Genomic DNA, 13178 nt, shown 5'->3' with positions numbered 1-13178 from the left:
AATTAACTTCTTTTTTTTTTGTTACTAAAATTTCTAGCTAATATGGGCATCTTTAATAGTCTCATTTTCATAACTTCTGGATTATGAATAATGATAATAATTACACAACTTATAAACTATATATAAATTGAATATTTATTTATAAGGCTTCTAGTTATATGCCTTTTAACATTTATTTTACATAAATTTAGACTATGAATAATTAAAATTTAGGTAATCAAATAACATAATATAAAAAAATTATAATACGGCATATATTTTGATAATATTTGATGTAAAAGTTTTGAAAAAAATTGAATGATATTTCAAACTATTTGTGAAAGCCTCATGTTGACAATATGTTGTAAAATAAAATAATGAGAAGAACAAATGAGAAGAGAATAAATTAAAATGATTAGTATAAAATAGAATTTTTAGATAGAAAACTAAATGAATATTTTATTATAGGTCTCCCATTTTATAATATGTTATAAAAAGATTTACATTAATATGGATGATCATATACAAATTCTCACAATTTGATAAATTTTCATATTTTATAACAAGTTTTTAAGAATTCCTATATTTTATATTAAAGTTTTTACGTTTTTGTTTTTGTTTTTGGTTTTCAAAAACATGAAATGTATCCAAATAGTGAAATAACACCTTAAGGTCTGTTTGGTAACTGTTTTAAAAATAATTTTAAAAAATAGTTTTTGAAAATTATGTTTTGATTTTTGTAGAGCAAAAGTCTATTTAGAAACTTAAAATGCTTTTAACTTATTTTAATATTTTAAAATATGTTTTAAAAATAATATTTATATCTAGTATTTTATTTTTAATTATTCTATATGTTTATTTTATTGTTTTTAAAAATAACTTTTAGAAAATAAGTAAAAACAATAAAAAATAATTAAAAAATATTATATAAAAATATCATGTTTTCTCTTCTTAAGAATAAAAAAATAGAAAATAGTTGTGTAAACCCCATTTGGGGCTCACTTTCTACAGCTCAATTTTGATAGGTGTCACAATCTCAAGGAACCACGTGTCACTTCGTAATTGGCCTTCAGTGAATCAAGTAGTGTTTTGAATAAGCCAATGAAAGGTAGACACCTGGAGGAATATTCAAAAAGTGAGAGTCTGGAGAAGCGTTTCTGTTGGGTAGCTGGCTAGCTGTAGGTGGGCAGAGGTGGTGCTTTAGGGGTTGCCGTTTTTAAGAGAGAGATTGGGAGGTTTTTGTTTTGGGGGGCTTGGGAAGGAAGCAAGCTGAGGTTACAGAGGTAGGGATGGGGGAAGCATATTGGTTTTTCAGAGGGAACCAAAAGGAGCAAGCTAAAGAGGCTGGGGGGGAGCAAGTCTGAGAGGGTTATAGAGAGATTTTGAGGTTTTGAGCTTGAAAAAAAAAAAGAACCAGAGAGTGGAGTTTACGGAGGAGGAGAGAGTAACTGGAGAGTATTCTTTGGCTTGGAGGGTAAGCTAGAGGTTAGAGGGAGAAGAGCAAGCTGAGAAGGATCAGAAAATCTATTTTACCCTCATTTTCTTAGTTTAGGTATGATTTCAACCTATTGTTTTTTTTTTATATATATACTTCCTATTTTGAACTTTTCACCCCTATTTTCTTGCTGTTTGTGGGTTCCTCTTGATGCTTGAAGGTTACCGGCGATTGTTCCATTCTGGAATGTTTTAAACATAGATCCATTATAGCTTTTGTTTCTTTCTGGGAGATCATGTTCTAGCTTCTTTTAGATTCCACCCGTACCCATCCCATTGATATATATGGAATGGAATGAGACTTAACAGTTTTCTCTTCTTTGTTTCATTTTTCTTGTTCATGTTTCTTGCTATACATACTCTGTTTTCTTCACCCTCTCTTCTGTTTAGTTTTTTTTTTGGAATGTTGGGTATCGCTTTTGGATTGTCCACCTGGGTCGAGGTATTTATGGGAAAGTTCAAGTTGGTCTCATGGATGCAGCTGTGGGAGAAATTAAGGATAGGAATTCTATGGAGGCAATGTGCTTAGTATTGTCTGGGATTTGGGTTTCATATCCCAGTGGAAAGAGCCGTGTGAAGGTGATAATGGGCTCTCATGCGGAATCAAATGTAGGAGATGACTGTTTATAGAAATCATTTCTGAGTTGGGTATCATAGGATGACATGAACTAAGGATATTCAAACTATTATCTGATGGAACCAGAAGGGTCAAGGACACATTTGCTGGAACTGATGCTCTACAGATTGGGCTCTCTCAAAATGGCACGAAGAAATATGATACCAGCAATGACATATGCAAGACTTGAAGATCTGAAACAAGCTTATTGAATAGGAAATGTTTTAAATCAGAGCCAAGTCAGGGGGGACGAAGGGGATGCTGTGAAGGGTTTTCCTCATGTCAAATCTTTGAAGATCATAAGCTAGAGAGGCAATACGAGATGGAGATCGAATTCAGTACCCCTGAGATTGATCCTAAAAGTAAGTGGAATGCTGATGGAGGTTCAACATGAAATATACTAATGCAGTCCCGTTTGCAGTCACGGGCCCATATATACTAAAATAAAATGGGCTTTGGTGGGGGCCCAACATCAAATAACTTTTCATCAAAATAAAAGTGAATTTGAATGAAATGTCATATGTGTTATTGATAGTTCTTTATCTGCTTAATGACACGCGAGCTATATTTTGTATGTATTAATTGTACACAAACCCTTCTTCTTGATAGTGCATGGTAGTTCGTTGCCCAGGTACGTATGTACTCGCATTTTAGTCATTCTCTCTGCATGTTCTGATTCTTATATGTGCATCATAGTTCTGCGTATTAATTGATTTCCTCATCAATTGCCACGTTAGCTTCATTTTATTAGTAGAGACCCGACTTTAGGGACTTAGAGGGGTGCTATGGTGATTACTACTCAAAAAGTGTTATTTCATAGCTTGTAATTAACTCTTTTAAACACTTTTGAGTAGTAGTTATTGCCTTTTAACCCAATTAACATATTAAGGACCTTTGCAATCAATTTTAATCAAATTGTGTTAAGTTTTGGTGTTTTGATAGCTTTTTGATCACCAAAGCAATCCGAGATTGAGGAGAGTTCCTTGGAATCCTTGGCAAAGCATTGGAAAGCTCAAAAACATGAAGAACCAAAGCTTTGAAGTCCTTTTCCATAAGCAAATCCGGAATGCAAGGAGGGTAAGCAAAGAGAAATCTGCCATGAAGCATTCTTGATGACAGTCATGTCAGCCACTTTTGGAGCACTTCCTGAAGTCCAATTTATGCATGCTATATGTTGTTTCGAAGCTCAGGAAGTCAAAAATCCAATGCTTTAGACGGTGCGCAATTCAGAGTTGAAATGAAGGAGTTACAGCCATTTCAAGCCGATCACTCCAAGCTGAAGGAAGAATTTTGCACAGCGCTGCGAAATCACTCTTTTGTTGCGAAATGATTTCGCAGCCTTTTTGCACAGTGCTGTGGAATTCCCCCTAAAGTTTCCCGATAGTTGCGACACGTTGGAAGCCGAACACCGCAAGCTGAAGGCCAACTTCGCAGCGCTGTGAAATCACCCTTTTGCTGCGAAATGATTTCACAGCCCTTTTTACATGTCTGCGAAATCTCGCAGACCTCGTTTTCACCTGCGAAATGGTCCTTAATGCTTCCCGATATTTGCGACCGACACTTTGAGATATTTTTCATCAGATTTTTATTGTCTAAATCCCAAAATTCTCCTTGTAAGCCACCAATTATAAGATTCCTTAGCTTTTAAGTTAGGAAAAAGAGTAAATATCCATATAATAATTAGTATTGTAATTTTTCATATAAATAGCTCTCGAGAGCCTGTTCTCAGAGAGACAGAATCTTTTGTAAAAGTTTGAAAGAAAGTAAAATACAGAGCTTTGCTCTGCCTTACCTTCTCACTTTGATTGTATTTTTTTATTTACTAGTTATGCACTCTCTGAGGAAATTTCACCAGAGAATGAGTAACTAAACCTTTAGTTCCTTAGAGTTAAGGTTGCCGGGAAAGGTTCCAAGTGCATGAATTAGTAGCTTTGTGGTTTCAGCCATGAATGAAGAGTAAGTGTGATCCTTTAGTGATTTCTATGTTTTTAGTTAACTTAAAACGCCTTGGAGTCACCTGGGCCAACACTTGGTAAGACAAGTGATCTCCGTCCATGGAGATGCACTAGTTTACCCCTTGCGAGCCTCTGAGAGGTGACTTGAAGGTAGGATTTTCTAGAATTGCCAACACTTGGTAAGCTTTTGGACTCCAAGGAGACATCATTAGTTATCTCTTGCGAGCTTTTGAAGGGAAGTCCAAGGTTAAAGATCACCTTGAATGGTAAGTGCTAGTGAGAGGCATGAACCATTGCAAGTTGCATCAGTGAGAGGGAATTAGAGCTGAAATCCAATTAAGGGTTGCATTTATACAGCACCGATTAGAGAATTGACTATATGTTAACTCTCTAATGCGAGGAAATGAACCATATGACCGGAGCTATGTTTTGCATGAGAAACCTCCCCTGTGAACCTAACTCTCCAAGGAATGTTTGTCTTCATAAGTAATTTCTATTACTTGCTGTGCCATTAGTTTGAATCTAAAACCTTTTACCAACCAAAGTTTGTGTTTTATTTCTTAAGCTAACCTTGAAATGAAAAGGCATCAATTCACTTTGAATTGGTATCATTTGTAATTTGAAAACCCTTCCCAATGAACGATCCTAGAGTCACTATGCTATAGTAGCTTTGTTTTTGCTACCCTAGTATATGGTGTAATAGGTTATAAATTTTGTTGATTACTCCCTCAATCAAGGAACACCAGCTGGACACGAATCAGTTGAGACACTAATTGGGCACGAATCATATGGTTTTTACCGTACCTTCCCAATAAGTAATCTGACTCCTAAGCCTGATCTGGTTTTTCACATACCACATTTTCTAAAATAAGGAGTCACACTTAGGGTTTCCTTTCTTATTTTGTTTACCTTTTAAAAATAAAACAAAAAAAAGTAGCGACTCCAAGTAATTTCCTAATAAATAAAATCATTTTTCAAATAAAATCGAGTTCGCCATCGAGTGGAAACACATGAGCGAAATACGGGGTCCACAAATTGTTAATTGACAAACATGTTTTTTGTTACGGAGAATAGAAAACTGCTCTAAAAAACAAACTTTAAGTTTTGTTTGGATACATTTTTTAATTTTTGTTTTTCCAAAATGGGAACTTTTACGTAAAAAGTAGAAACTCTTTTATAAATAGTATAAAATTAATTTATGTTGTTAAAAATTATTTTAAAATTAGAATACTAATTTTTTATTAATTAAATTTTAAAAATGATTATAATTTTAATGTAAAATTTTAAGAGTTTCTATAATTTATTTGGAAATTAGTATTATTTTTTATTTTTAAAATAAAAAATATGAAGTATATTTAAACCGACAGTTAGGATTTTATTTTATATTTAATAATTATTTATAATATTAAAATTTATAAAAACAAAAGTCAACTCATGCAAGTTGCAAAAAAAACAACCTATGAAACTTTATTATTATTTTTATTTTTATTTTCAGGAAGGAAGAAGAGGCGTTTTGGGAAGTGAAAAGGTTTGCCCTGGTTCTGTAATACGCACCCTTTAACTCTCCACAGTCCATCAAATCCCCTCTCTCCCCTCTCCCCTCTCCCCCGACTCCAAGCTTTCCCCCGCCATATTCTATTTTACATTCTTTGACTTTTTCTTCGTTCATCTTTCTATTGGGTTTGGATTAGGGTTAGGGTTAGGGTTAGGGTTACGTTTAGGGTTAGGGTTGGGGATTTTGCTCTTCTTCACCCCTCCCCAAGAATGTATGCTGATCGGGTGGAGGCAGGAGCCAAGAGGTCTGTATACGAACGCCTCAACGGAACCTCCTTAGACGATTCTGGCCGCAGGCGTCAGTTCACTGGCAAGAGGTTCGTTTTCTCTCTTTTTTTTCTTTTCTGTTTGTTTCCTCCCAAAATAGTAAGCTCTTTCCCGAGAAAAGCAATTGGATTGTAGTTTTTTCCGTGTAAATATTCCATTGTAAAATTGAAGCATAAAGGAAGTTATTTTTATTTTTATTTGTTTATTTTTGTTTCGTTAACAAATTTTCTGGAAACTCTTTTTTCTGGGGAAACAAATGGGATTTTCCGCGAATAGGTTTTCCTCTTTTCCAGTTTTGCCTTCTGATTTGTGATTTAATTGTATTTGGCTTCGTTTGGATTGTAACTATCTACATGAGTGTGTGATTGGCCTGACAGTAGTTGCTTTTGTTACTTGGTTATGGCGGTTTTTCACTTAGATTTTGCACTGGATTGTGTGATTGAGCTTGAGTCCGGAAATAAGGTTTTCAAAGGTTTATCTTTTATATCAGTACCTATGGCCCAGTGCTTCCATTCGTCTATACCAATTCAAGCTCATTATGGAGTTATGTCACATCAGGTAGGGAGTGTAGTTGATAACTTTTTGTCTTGTGAGCAAAGTAGTAGTGCGTCCTAATCTCGTGTTGATTTCCTATTAACAATTTTTTTTAACATGATTTCTATAATATTACCATGTTCCACGGCTGTAAAGCCAGATTAATTTTCCATTTAAATGAAAATCTTGCATAATTACTTCAAAGTGAAAGAAAAATCAAAAGCTAGCATGTTGTAGGGTTGGGGCAGTGACTTATCAAAAGGCTATTAAGGCTTATGCCTTGAGGCTTGCCTCAAGATGAGGAGGCTATGCAAATCGTAGCCTATGTTGCATGGGTTTGAGTATGAGTGTCAGATGCAAGTATGTTTCTTAATGAAATTTTTTAAGTTAGAATTCCAAAACATAATTCACAGTCGTAATCCTAAATTTGAAAGATAAAAATTTAGGATTCAATGCTCTTTTTCAAGCTGAAAATATGAAAAATTAACGAATTAATCTCAATAATGGAACACATATTTTATCACAAATTTATAAATTTGAAGATGAACCACATAAAAACCAGTGAGCTATTAATGAAACCTAATTAAAATTTTTTGTTACATTTTCTCAGTAACCAAGTATAATTAGAAACATTAAGTACTATTCAATTACCAATTGCCTAACTAATTCATAATTTATTTTTATATAATTTTTTATTCTTGTAATAAATTTGGTATTTTAGGATATTTGGAAATATGTTAAATTACAATTTGTTTTTAAATTTTTAGTTCTCAAATATTGTTATGATAATCATATAAATTAACAAGAAACATAGTAATTAATTTTATAGATGTTTTTCACAAGTAAAAATTAAATAGTTTTGATACTATACAACATTCAGAAATTAATAAAAATAAACATAGCACTTAACAATATTCATGCATCAATAAAAAACAAATGACCTAAATGCCTAATAACAATTAGCAGTATTCAGATTTTTGTCAAATTCAGGTTTATTCTGATTTCAGATAAAAAAACAAACCCTAACTTTAAGCCATTTATAAGTTAAGAGTATAGGTAGCTACTAATTAACTCTTTAATTGGAGAGGGAAAAAAAGACATTGAGAGAACAAATAAAGGAGTTGCTGGCCAGTGTAATGGTTGAGCTCTTATATAATCATTATCTTACCATTGATGGATAAAGGAAAAGACCATTGCAATTGATGGATGAAAAAGAAGAATGGGTGGATATTAACACTAATGGGGAGAACAATAGAGCAATTAGGTATGACTATAATTCATTGGAGGATCTGACTAATTATAGTGATGGTAGGCAAAAGATTATTTGATAAAGCCATGAGAGAGTATGATTTTAGAAGAAAATAATGAACTAAATAATAAACTATTGACAATGATAAACAGTTAATATGATTATTATGAATTGAATGATTTTCTTATTATTCATTTTTCACATAATTTTAGTAGTAATTTTTTGACTTCTTGAGATTTTTTCTTTTTCTTTTGGGGCGCTGTGGGGGTGGGGGTGGGTGTTGAGGCATCTTGAAGCAGTTTGGGACTTTACTTATCTTCTTTGTGGGCCTTTTTTAGTGAAGCTTTTGCTGGCATCCCTTTGAGCCTCATTCTGCTAGATTGGAATCTAATTTGGAGAACCATGAGGTTGACTAAGGAAACACTTTCTAAATGGCTACCACCACCAATAGGTTTTGTTAGACTAAATTTTGATGGGTGGTCTTTGGGCAGCCCAGGGCAACTAGGGTTAGAGGATTGATTAGAGACCACTTTGGCACAGTCATAAGAGCTTTCTCTAAACCATCAGGTCAAGGAAGTTTTATTCCTTTTGAAAGATTGTTGCATACACAATGGTGTATTTTGTGTAGGAGAAATTAGGAATCTGCATACCATCTATTTGATGCTTCCAGTGGTGATCTGGGATTGTGGTTTGTGCTTTTTCTTGTCCGATGTTGTTTGGGTCCTACCTTGCTCAATGAGTTATCTGCTATCTTGTTCGCATGAAAAGTTAATTGGGAAGAGGAGGAAGATACATGGACCTGCCCCTTTTTGCAAGTCTTAGCCCATCTTGAAGGGATGCCATAAAAGAATGTTTTACAAATTAGATGTTTTGGTCTTGAAATTAAATAATATTATATTGATGCTACTTCTCTGTCTGCTTTTGTCAACAAGGACTTTGTGGATATAAGAGCTTCTCTATTTAGATTTCATTGATAGCATGTACCCTGCTAGAAGTTGATGTTTTGGTCGTTGTGGGTTAACTCTCTCCTTTCGGTTTCCTTTGGTTGTAAATTTTATGTTTCATATTCACATGGGTCACATCAACCTTTGGCATGTTTTAGTTAACCATCTCTCCTATGGGTTTCTTTTGATTGTAAATTGTGTGCTTCATGTGCACTTGGGTCACAACAACCTTTGGCATGTTTTAGTTGATTATCCTTCCTTTATTATGAAGGGGAAAAAAAAGGAAGGAAGACAACACATTCATTTATCAGTGAACATCCTAATTTCGTGGAGAGTTCTCCACATGTTTTAAACACCATATCAATTATTATTCTGAATTTGAAGTTAAATGAAGCCATTATGGGATTCTTTGAAATTTATAAACTTCAAAGTGTATCGCGCATTAGAAAGAAAGTGCTATAAGATCCAAGTGCTTGCACCTTACCGTCAGTTTGTTTACTTAGTTTGAATGGTTGAGGGGTCCTAATTCATTAAGAGGCGAAATCTGTTTAAATAACTCATCATTTCTCTGCAGGCAGAGGCAAGATGATGACAAGTGGGAGCATGATCTTTATGAGGATGGTGAAACTCAGATTTCAAGTACAGATTGATTGTTTTGTAATTATATGCAACCAGATATTGCTGTTTTTATTTTACATGAAACTAGATCACCTTTATATGTTTTTAATGTGTTAATGGCATGTGAAGATCGGAAAGTTGGTGCTAGAGATCTTCGTTTGAAGCTTCAAAAGAAGGTTGGCCAACAAGTGCCTCTAAGTGGAAAGGGATCTCTTTCAGGAGGTGTGCGAGATCTACGTGAAAAGCTGTCTGGCACAATGCATTCACAACCAGTGAACAATGATCCACCAAAAGCAAAACCTGCTATGGAGGCTGGTAAACCTACTCGGAAAAATGTCGCAGTTGAAGCTCCTGTGTCAGGAACCAAAAAAGTTGCCAGCCAAGTTCCTAGAAATAAAACTCAGCAGAAGGCATGGATTTTTTTTTTTTTTTTTTTGTACCATTTTGTGCCCTTACCTTTTATTACTGCTATATGGATCTAAGATTTAGGTTATGTATCAATGCATGCTTAGCTGATGGATCTGGAAACATTCTGGTGTTCTTTTTTCTCTTTGCTCAATAAAACTGTAAATGCAATTTTATTATTATTTTAAATTATAAAAAAGAATGACAGGATGCTTTGACTATGGTATAGGCAATATTTGGAACACAGTTCCTTATATTGCTCTATTCAAACACCTTTTTTTTTTTAATGTAAATATATTGAGAACAAAGAACATTTTTCTTGTTTTGCTTGCCTTTTCCTTTGTGCAATGGGGAGTTTCATACATGGGTTGGAATACTGAAAACTAACCCTGTCATTCCACTTAAAACTTGAAAAAAAAAAAGCTGGATCTCCCATATAAACAGAGTCTCTCTCTGTCTCCCCCCCTCCCTCCCTACATCTCTTTTCAGTAACTGTGGGCCTCCTGTTGCTAATGACATTATATAAATATATATATGTATATATATTTATGTTATTCTTTTGCTCTATTGTCTGGAAATGCATATTTGTTACCATAAAATTTTAGCTATTGTGAAGTGATCAGAATTTGAAAATTAGAGATTGGAAGTTGATGAAGGTACAATGTTTGTAAATGCCTTCCATTGTTCTCTTTGCTACTTTGAGATTGTTGGTTACTTAGCATATCTCATCCCAATACCCTACATATATCAGTTACTGTTCATCATGATGGGGTTGAGCCCTCTCATAGTCAGCTAATTAGAAACTCCCTCATTGGAGGGGTGGATATGAAGGGTACTCTTACTATATTAACTGCTTATCCTTAGCTAGGAAAAAAAATGAGAATGGAGTGATTACTTAATTTGTGATTGATTTTCTTATTTCCAATTCTTGCATATCTTGTGCAGGCTGATACATCAGTAGATGGTTTTTTGCAGTCTCTGGGTCTCGAAAAATATCTGATTACATTTCAAGCAGAGGAAGTATGTTGTTTTTATACTTGCATTGATTGTGGTTAATGCTATTCTTGTGTTCTTAGTTTCAATCAGTACCTGCAGTCATTACCTTACTATTTTGATGCACTTATTTTGGCAGGTCGATATGACTGCTCTAATACACATGACTGATGAGGACCTCAAGGCTATGGGAATACCAATGGTAAATTCTTAGCCATCATACATGGTTTTTATGTTTCAGTCCTTTTCTGTAGCAATATTTAGTACCTCATTTGATGTTTAAGGATTTAAAGGATTGTCCTGCCTAGATATATGTTACAATACTAATTTGTTGATTACTTTATGTGCTATTGCTTATGCCTGCCACTTTTTATGCCTAGCAACAGGCATGTTCTCACATGTGCACATCTTGTGTTTTTCTCAGTCCTCCTCGAACACACATTTCTCCACTTGATTGACCCTCTACTTTCTCTTCCCATTCTCAACTCGCTTCCTTATTTGGCAAAAGGGACATTGAATTTTCTAGTATTATTTTCATAATTTTGTCCTCATAGTTCCATAGCTTTCCTTAATTTATCAATTACAGCTATGGTAGTGGTCTAGATTCCTCTGTTTTCACAAATTTCTGGTGTGTAAGTTTCATATGGCATGGCTAGATAATCTTAGTTGATTTCCTTTCTTGGAACCTGGTGATGGTGGGTGTAAGTCCCTGAATGCATTTCTACTCCAATATTATATAGCCTTGTTGTCCATCAGAAAAAAAAAAAAAAAAGAAAAGAAAAAAACCAAATTTTCTACCTTTTGGAGTTTCTTTCTCTTGGTTATTTCTACTCAAGTTATCAACCCTACAAAAATGGGAGGTAGTGTAGAGCACCATGATAACCAAATCTGTTTAGATGATGATTCACATTTCTATGTAACTTTCGTAAGTTCTGATAAAAAAAAAAAAATGTAACTCTAGTAAGCGACAGCTTGGCAGCTTCTTCATGTATGTGTCTTTAGGTGTTATGTCGAGGATGCAAGCCCATTCTATGTTGATAGGTTTTTTAATGTTCATTTAGGATTAGAAACAGTTTGTATATTCGTGGGCCTTGCTCTCTTTCCTTTTGTCAAACTCAAGTTTCAACATAAGCTTTTTGTCATCATGACCTCTCATCCATTTTCCTTTTTCCATCCTAATCTTTGACGGGAGGCTATCCTTGTTTCAGGGTCCGAGGAAGAAGATACTTCTGGCATTGGAATCTAAAGCCTGACTTATGGGAGTGGAGCTGGTTCTTTTTTCCTGTTTACTTGGACATCAGCCATTTTCTTGGTGCTGCTGCACTCCGGAAATCATTAGGCCCGTGTGAGACCTGATATGGAGCTGATGTGACCTTTTTACATGTATCATCCTCCTCTCTTCTTTGATTTTTCAGTTGTATTGCTGGAAGCGGCTTCAATGAGCTTGTTACTGATAATATTAAAACAATAGAAGATTTTTAGCTTGAGACAGACAGAGGTAGAAGAATCTTTAATTTAAAGAAATTGGTGCTTTCTTATATCGAAGTTACTTTTGTTTTGATGTCGACTTCTGAGAGCAAAAAGGCTTATTTTTATATTTTCATTTTATAACTCAAACCCACCGAGGGAGTGGAGGGTGTGTTTTCATGTTGTAGCATTGGGTATATACTGTGCTGGCTGCCATTGGTATTCATTTGAGAGATTGTACTTGAAGAGTATTATTTATGTATCTAATGGCTAAGAACTCAAAGGTGAGATGGAGCAATCATCAAACTTTGCTTTATCAGTCTGTTGAAGATCGAAATGAAGCCTTGATAAAATGCTTAGGATCTCATTGTCCATGAATCTTGTCCCCGAATATTTTATACAAAACGGCATGGTGAGGCTTTCTTCATTATGTCAAGCAACTTTGAAGCTCCACCATGAGCATTATTAAGCACAAATTTTACATTGTGCTTCAATTACTTAACCTCCTACCAGTGTGACTGAACTCTGAGAGATTAATATTTCATAGAACTGAATATTGGCAGTGATTATGGCTTACCTCAAGGAAAACATTTTCTAATGAAACAGCAGTGTCACATGTCCAGAGAAAAAAAGATAAAAATACTGTCGACAATACGATTCGTCCATAACCTTATTTAGGGATGTCAACAATAGAAGTCACCTACATGAATTTCCCACACCCACCTCACCCATTTAATTCAAGTTTTTTTCACACTTGTTTAATTATATTAGAAATAAATATAATCTATAAATAAATAAATTTTGTAAATTTTGATAATACCATTTTGTTGGGAGAACTTTTTCTTTAAAAAAAAAATTAAGTTAAAAGGGAAAAATAAAATATTAAATTAAATCAAATTAAATTACTTTGATATAGGATCATAATTATCTTCACTAAATAAGTACTATGCATGACCCATAATTATATGTGTTTATTTGTAGTACAAACTGGTTTCAAAAATGAAATGGACTTACAACCCTTGCCATTTCCCCTCTGGAACAATAGCATATCCCTTGCCAAAAAAAAAATTGTAACACAACAGAATTGAAAACTAACAAACGGC

At 34.3% G+C, this 13178-nt stretch overlaps 1 protein-coding gene across 1 annotated transcript; it reads left to right on the top strand.

Annotated features, from left to right (window-relative positions):
* The first annotated feature begins 5473 nt into the window (after nucleotides 1-5473).
* Nucleotides 5474-12175, top strand: LOC100246803 (uncharacterized). Its single transcript, XM_002267760.5, has 6 exons — nucleotides 5474-5915; nucleotides 9167-9231; nucleotides 9340-9620; nucleotides 10561-10635; nucleotides 10748-10810; nucleotides 11817-12175. The coding sequence occupies exons 1-6, from the start codon at nucleotides 5809-5811 to the stop codon at nucleotides 11859-11861; spliced, it is 636 nt and encodes a 211-aa protein (XP_002267796.1). The 5' UTR covers nucleotides 5474-5808; the 3' UTR covers nucleotides 11862-12175.
* Nucleotides 12176-13178: the final 1003 nt, after the last annotated feature.

Source organism: Vitis vinifera, chromosome 7 (assembly GCF_030704535.1).
Source record: "Vitis vinifera cultivar Pinot Noir 40024 chromosome 7, ASM3070453v1".
NCBI lineage: Eukaryota > Viridiplantae > Streptophyta > Magnoliopsida > Vitales > Vitaceae > Vitis > Vitis vinifera.
The sequence above is the reverse complement of the archived record's forward strand: the minus strand, read 5'-3'. Positions and strand labels throughout refer to the sequence as shown.

What these genes read in the sequence shown, in the direction of transcription:
- LOC100246803 (XM_002267760.5), top strand. Translation starts at nt 5,809, where the DNA reads ATGTATGCTGATCGGGTGGAGGCAGGAGCCAAGAGGTCTGTATACGAA. An exon ending in TGGTGAAACTCAGATTTCAA is followed by an intron (nt 9,232 to 9,339) that starts GTACAGATTGAT and finishes TGGCATGTGAAG; the next exon opens with ATCGGAAAGTTGGTGCTAGA. An exon ending in GAAATAAAACTCAGCAGAAG is followed by an intron (nt 9,621 to 10,560) that starts GCATGGATTTTT and finishes TATCTTGTGCAG; the next exon opens with GCTGATACATCAGTAGATGG.